At 37.9% G+C, this 7,733-nt stretch overlaps 1 protein-coding gene across 1 annotated transcript; it reads left to right on the top strand.

The window, feature by feature from the left end:
• The first annotated feature begins 299 nt into the window (after nt 1-299).
• On the top strand, nt 300-3,480 carry LOC101293112 (transcription factor PIF5-like). The gene is made up of 8 exons (XM_004303853.1): nt 300-438; nt 553-1,441; nt 1,524-1,622; nt 1,700-1,765; nt 1,855-1,920; nt 2,002-2,301; nt 2,401-2,527; nt 3,001-3,480. The coding sequence occupies exons 1-8, from the start codon at nt 368-370 to the stop codon at nt 3,003-3,005; spliced, it is 1,623 nt and encodes a 540-aa protein (XP_004303901.1). The 5' UTR covers nt 300-367; the 3' UTR covers nt 3,006-3,480.
• The last annotated feature ends 4,253 nt before the right edge of the window (nt 3,481-7,733 follow it).

Raw genomic sequence — 7,733 nt, forward strand, 5'->3', positions numbered from 1 at the left:
GCTGGATTATTTTATTCTGGGTTCCATGGTCTTTTTCTTTCCTAATTTGGGGTTCTCAATATTTTAATCTATAGATTAATGTGCTGTTGTAAGCAATTATAGTAGTTGCAATATAAAAGGGAAGGCTTTGCTTTACTGATGAAACTTGTGTAGTGATATTTGGGCTTCATTCCATTGGTTCCTCCTATTCCATTTCTTAGGATAGTTCCAAATTTGGGTATGCATCATTTTTTATTGGTTTGTGTTTGATTAATAAATTAGTTAGTCAGTTGACTAGTTAATCAATTAGTTTCTTTAGTAGTTTTCTTCTAGTTAAGATATCTAATGTCTTCTCTCTTGTTTTACAGGAAATTCTGTCTGTTCAGACATGAATTCTTGCATTCCTAATTGGAACTTTGAGGGTGATCTCCCTTCAACCAACCAAAAGAAACCCTCGGGGTCTGTACTTTCTCTCTTTCTATATCTATCTGTATAGTAGAGGAAGATAGTAAACAAAAATAATTAATCTTTATACTTGTTGAATTATCTTGATTTGGGTGGCATATTTTACAGGCCAGATCATGAACTAGTAGAGCTGTTATGGAGAAATGGGCAGGTAGTTTTGCACAGCCAAACAAATCGAAAACCAGGTCTTAATCCTAATGAGTCAAGGCAAGTTCAGAAACATGATCAAATGAGGGTTGGTGGGTTCTATGGGAACTCAGGTAATTTGATTCATGATGAGGAAGCAGTCTCCATGATCCAATACCCTCTAGAAGATTCCTTTGATAAAGATTTCTGTTCCCATTTCTTTTCTGAACTGCCTTCCTGTGATCCACTTGAGATTGAGAAGCCAATCAAACAATTTGGAGAAGAGAAGTTTGTTAAGTTTGATGCTTCTAATGCCACCCATCTTGTTTCGTCTTCACCACAAACTAATGTCAAGTCCTCTACTGGTGTGGCATATCCTGAAAATCCAATGCCTCCTCCAAGATTTCAGATCAGTAATCCAACTGAGAAAAACCAAAATCTTGGAGGCTTGGGGAAAGTAGTCAATTTTTCTCAATTTTCAGCACTGGGAAGGGGTGATATAGGATCTTCCAGAAAACAAATAAGAGGGACAGAGCCTGGTAAGTTGAATCAAGCAGAGGTTAGAGAGTGTTCTATGATGACTGTTGGATCCAGTTACTCAGGTAGCAACCAAGTTCCTAATGACTTTGATGTGAGTCGGGCTTCGAGCAATGGTGATGGGACTACTGTGTTTTCTACTGGAACCTTGTACAACAATGTTCAAAAGATGATGCCTCTGAGTGAGGGAGGGATGACAGAAACCCTTGATCCAACTCTTACTTCATCTTCCGGCGGTTCTGGCAGTAGTTTTGGCAGAGGGAAGCAGTCTAATGTTGTCAATAGCAACAAAAGAAAGGGTAGAGATGCCGAGGACTCAGAGTGCCAAAGTAAGGTAAAAACATTCTCTCCAAGACTTGACTACTTGTAACATCACTTATTTGTTTCCTGAGAAATGATAGCCTGTATATATTTAGGCTGCTGAAATTGAATCGGCTGCGGGAAACAAGCCAGCACCACGATCAGGATCATCAAGGAGGACACGTGCTGCTGAAGTCCACAATCTCTCAGAAAGGGTAGGCTTTCAGGTTGCATAGCATTTCGAGGTTTTGAAATTTGTGATTGTTTGCTCTAAGTTATTTATTTGGTACAGAGACGAAGAGATCGGATCAATGAGAAGATGAGGGCATTGCAAGAGCTCATACCTCATTCTAACAAGGTCTACTTTCTTACAAGCCATTTAATTCTTGGTCTTTTTACCTTCCCCTAATTTTAAATTTCTGTGACTGATATGTCCTGATTTTGCAGACGGACAAAGCGTCAATGTTAGATGAGGCAATTGAATACTTGAAGTCTCTTCAGCTGCAACTTCAGGTATAATGGATACTCACCAAACTGATACCACTCCTATTGTTTGTGTTACAAGCAACTTAAAAACGTTTCTTGGTGATTTAGGTAATGTGGATGGGAGGTGGGATGACACCGATGATGTTTCCAGGAGTACAGCACTATATGTCCAGAATGGGAATGGGAATGGGACCGCCTGCCATGCCTTCTATGCACAATCCAATTCATTTACCTCGGGTTCCTATAGTTGATCAGTGCATGACTGTGGCTCCACCAACAAACCCGGCCGTAATGTGCCAAACACCGGTTCTGAATCCTGTTGATTACCGTAACCAGATGCAAAATCCCTCTTTTCAGGAACAATATGCACGTCTCATGGGATTCCATCATATGCAGACCATGTCTCAGGTATGTGGTGTTTTCTGGAATAAAATGTTTAGTCACACGATGGTTAGGTTTATTAGCTGAAACAAGTTTCATTTTGATTGTATCCACTATGTCTTGTAGCCTATGAATATGTTCAGATTCGGCTCTCAGCCTCTTCCACAAAGTCAGATGATGGCACCAACTGTCATGAACACTGGACCTTTAAGTGGTGGAGCTGCAACTAATGAGGGTTTAAGTGGCAAAATGAGTAAGTCATTTCAACCGCTTTTGGGTAAAGTTTATATTGTTTATTGCTCTCTATAACTCAAGTAGCAAATAAGATACCATGCTTATGTTGAATTAAATTGAACTAGTGAGTTATGGCTGTCAAAATGATTGGCTATATGGTGGATTTGGATTGCATTAGTGAATTCATTACCTTCCTTATCTTCAATGCCATGTCCACTGGAAGTGAATGGTCACAAGTTTTTCCCAACTATAAAGGGTTGGCTACATCTATTCCTTTTGTGCATTGCTCTCATGTTATCTGTAGATATAGGCCATTATGTCATCTTTTCATAGATTACACTTGATTTTTCTCTGCCCTGATTCTGATGCTCTTCGTATGATCGTTTTCGTTTTGCTATATACAAACAGTAGTGTTCTGTTGAATCTTTGATGCCATTACTGTCCCTATCAGATTAATTTTAATGGAAGCACCACCTTTTCTGATGTCAACAGGTTAATAAACTACGATGCATGCTTATCTCTATGGACTATGGTCCCCTAACTTATATAACAAGATTACTTCTTTGTGGAAAATGCGGGTTCTGAACTCTTCTTGATCACACGGTTTAAAGGCTCCCCAATCCACCGTATATATTTCCTATAGGTGATCGAAAAGTCACTTTTCATATATGCCAATGAACCACTATTGCAAGTGTTCAGACATCTTAATCGCGCATTGAACTTGCTCCGAAACCCTACAAACAGAGACAAGAGTAGTTATGTATCTTTCTGGTTTGAGTTTTTTGACTCTGCAAGAGAAGGAAGTTTGTATTCCATGCCCCATAACTTGTATAAAATACAGGCATATTGCTCATTCATGTTTGCTTAAAAATATGCCTACATTTTTTATATGGATACTGATGCCTGTTACTTTCTTCAGTACCTTTATGCTCATGCTGTATGCTCACACACTTCCTTAACACTATCTTATCTACAATTCTCTAGTCACCAATAGATACTCTTGAAACCTTTGATCTAGAAAGCTTGTTAAAGTAAAGATTGCAGTTGAACATGTTCTAACACATTGGTCTATTTGCTACCCTATTATTTTCAAAAGTTGAGCATCAAACTGAATGCATTGTACCCACTCTTTTTTCTCCTCAATCTTTATCTTGTAGTTTTGGTCAAGCTCCAATGAATTCAAAGGTAGTGAGGGGTATTGGAATCAAAATAAAGGCAATGCCAACTACCCTCCTGATATTGGGATGCCCTTTATCTCTAAGTCCATGTTACCTAGTCTTGAGACCTCAGCATTAAACACATTGCTTATTACTATTGTTAAGGAATATAAACATTGGAACTCTTCAAAATCTGATTAAAAAAATTGGGGCTCTGTTCTTTTCCTGGAGGCAAGTTTGGTTTCAACTTGTTGGTCTGCATCTCTAGAATATCTGATTCTTCAGGTCAACAAAAACTGCTACTAGCGCCCTTTCTTCAATCTTACCTAGCCAAAAGGTAAAACCATTATAGCTTAATGAAGAAGAGCAGTTGTTAACTTGGGAATACACAACTGAATTGGAAATAGGTACCTAAGCTACCAAGTCTTGCAAGGTTGGGGTTCATTTGGTTCTTGCCTGTGCTGCAAGTCTATTTTGTATGTTCATTCCAGAAAGATATGAACAAACTCTATGGAGGGTAGTGAGTAACTGAGTGCTGATAATGACACTTCAATTTTTGTTTTCGACACCGACATAAATATTATCATAGCAGAAAATACTCTCATAAAAACAGCAAGCACCTTAGGCTAATTGCCATTAGTTTTCAAATAAATGACATCCACACTTCTTCCCTTCAAATCTACTCGTATTTTCCTTCAAAAATATAGCAGTATGATTCTACCGATTAATACGATAGGAGGGAACAACTGAATGCCTAATCATTTGTATGTGCAAGCCCAGGTTCTCACAGTGCACGTGCATGACTCACTTATGTCTCCCTATCGCTACTGTAAAATGCCATCTCATTATCAAAGCTTCATTCTTCTTTCCAGCAAGAAGGATTTCTCATGTCTCCAACATGCATGAACAATCTTATATTCTATCATGCTGGTGGGGTTCAATTACTCATTGTCATCCATTCTCTCTCTCCAATTATTATTTGGAAAATTAATAAAATAAATAATAAATCGTAAAATAAAACTATTTGTACCACATTAACAACTCACATGTCGTTACATACTTAAAATCTTTACAAAAGTCGCTCAAATAAGTCAAGTCCATCTTAGGTCGGCTATAAGAGTCATGATCAGCAATGCAGGTCTAGAATGTAAGTATTTTCTTCAGCCATGTTGTGACCTTCCCCCTATTTTCCTTTGCTTTTCTGGGTGGAGGAGGGGTCCTGGGTCAGATTCCCCTTCTTGTACTTCAACTGCAAATGGCTAGGCTAAGACATCATCATCAACATCATCATGAATTCTAATGACTATTGCCTCCCAGTTGTTTCATATATATTTATTTCCTATTTCCATTAGCTTATCTGACCCACAAGAACATACAGATAAACAGATTACAGAGGAGCCATACAAAGCTAGTGGCCTGGAATGCTCTTGCTTTCAACATTTTACTAATATCTCCTCCCCTCAGCCCCCACTGTCATCTTTTTCTTGATTGGAAGCTTGAAAAAGATTGATGTCTCCCAAAGGGTTTTGGTCCCATTCTTGCATACTTGCCTCTGCCTAATCTTTTCATTGAATTGCTTTGTTCATTTGCACAAGTTGGTACTTTAAAACCCCAAATATCAGCATTAAGCAACAATATTGTTCTACCCCACTTCAAAGATTTCATGCATCCAGCTTTAGTTGATTTTGGATAGATCTATAATTGTTTATTGATCCTCTCAATGGCTCAATTATTGGATTGATTGCTAAATCAGTTTGAGCAAATCTAATATGATTATGTCCCTAAGATCTGTTACATTAGATTAAAATAACATATTTTGATTAAAATCTCCTGAAACAAATAGAAAAGTATAGCAGAGGTCTTACTTTTTAAAGACATTTCTTTTGGGTAAATAAAGTTCTATGCAAGTCAAAAGCCAGATAGGCATGGTTTCTTATCCAGACGTTACTGTGGTTAAAGTGAATGTTGGTCCAAAAGTAATTCTCATTCCAACGATGTTTACAATGGTTAACGATGTGTTTTTTCATCATGTATATTTTATATATAGCCGAAATCAAAATATATGCCGAAACTTATGTTTTTCATCTATTTTTAGGTGAAAATGAACGAGGAGAACCGAGAAACGAACGTGATCAAGAATGGTGAAGCAAGATCTCCACAACTTAGTAAAGTGCTAGCACCCATCTTATCAACTATGAAGAACACACAAAGATGGGCTTCTAAATCCCATGAGTCAAATGACACCATTTTATGGGTTGGCGCTTGCAAATTGGGCTTCATAATAGAAGCAGGCTGCTATAAGTAGGCTCAATCTCAATCCACACATGGCCTGCAGCATGTTATCAACTCGTGCAAACTTGAAATATACAAAACGAAGTGAAGTAGTGAACTCAATAATTGTCCATATAATACATCAACAGAAAACAAAAAATCTAACAAAACCAAGGTCCATCACATACTAAGATTTTTTTGTTCATCCAAATTAACTTGCATGCCAAGTAATACTCGTCGAGACAAATTTTTATTTTTTTATCAAACAAATCACAAGAGTAGATCCCCTCGAAATAATGAGATCATTATACCAAAAATACATCGCAATGTCAATGTGATTCATTATACCAAGTACTATTTTGAGAAGATTTCTGATCCAGATGGAGTATTCCTTGTATCAAAGTGGCAAAATTATCTGATTCTGGGCCAGCACGAGTGGTACTGTAGCAGCCCATTAATAATAAAACAACAACAGCCCATTCATGTTCCTTTCTCCATTTGGTCGATCGAAACAGAATTATCAACTCTATACTATAGTACTCCAAAATGATTGGTGCAGGTCTGGAAGCTTCTCTGTAAAGTAGAAAAAACAAAGAGTACAGTAGACAAGGTTCAGAGCCAAAAGCCTGTGTTAGCTTCTGACACCCTCAATTATTGGAGGAGCACCAGAAGTGGATATTTGTTGCGTGCACTTGGAACACGTGGGTGGGAAACCTGAGCCATCAATTCCAATTAAACGCACGTCGTTTTCGACTGCATGTGAGTTTCCGCACGGAAAAGGCGTTAGGGTTTAAATCAGAGGTCCACGTACAAAAGCGTGGTCGGCGGTGAGCGTCTGATCGGGGGAGTCTTCTGGTGAGCAGTCACCGACGATGTTCGTTAATCTTTTTAGCTTAGGGAGAAGATAAGGAGATTAAGCTAACATAAATGACTACACTGATGTTTACCAACTTGTGGGTTCATTGTTATTTGATGATATATATTACTTACAATTGTATCATTATCTCATGGATTTGGGTGGTCTAGGGTTGAAGATGGTGATTGGTCTATGATGGGTGGGATATTGCAGATCCAGATTGTACGTATAAAACTATATGTGGGATATTGCAGATCCAGATCAATGTATGTATAAACTGTGTTTGGTGTGGTGGTGCTGGTAGACGTAGTCCTTTTTTCTTTTCTTTTTTGAAAGGCCGTAGTCCTTTTTTAAAAAGATAAATAAATTACATTAAGAAACTTTTAGGGTAACCAATTAATGTTTACAATGTCAAATAGTAAGAGCAAGACTCTAAAAGTCTCATGAGAAACTCTATCATTCTAATACGGTGAATTACAAGAATGCACAAGATTAAATATAACATTGACAACAAACTTAGCTTTCCTGAAAATATACCTAAAAAAAACAATAGAGTAGCTAATGTTCTGATGTCTTGCATTAGTTTAATCAACCTCCAAGGCGGCTCAAAGCGGCCACGCACGTACTGCGTGTATCACCAGCTTGGAATCTCCAACTTCAACATTAGTGAAGCCCTTCTTCTTTTTTTGATCAAGTTGTCCATTAACGCCACAGCTTCAGTGTTGGAAAAAATAATATAATGGAAGTAACTTAAACCATATAAAGGATAAAAGTGCAAATAAGTAAAAGATAGAAGAAATGGAACACCAGATATAACGTGGTTCTGCGATGTGCCTACATCCACGGGGAGCAACAACAAGAACTTCCACTATGAGAATGATGGGTACAAGAGATACACAACTTCAAGAACACTACTTGAAGGAAAACTCTCTCTCTCTCTC

Source organism: Fragaria vesca, linkage group LG6 (assembly GCF_000184155.1).
Source record: "Fragaria vesca subsp. vesca linkage group LG6, FraVesHawaii_1.0, whole genome shotgun sequence".
In the NCBI taxonomy this organism is placed as follows: Eukaryota; Viridiplantae; Streptophyta; class Magnoliopsida; order Rosales; family Rosaceae; genus Fragaria; species Fragaria vesca.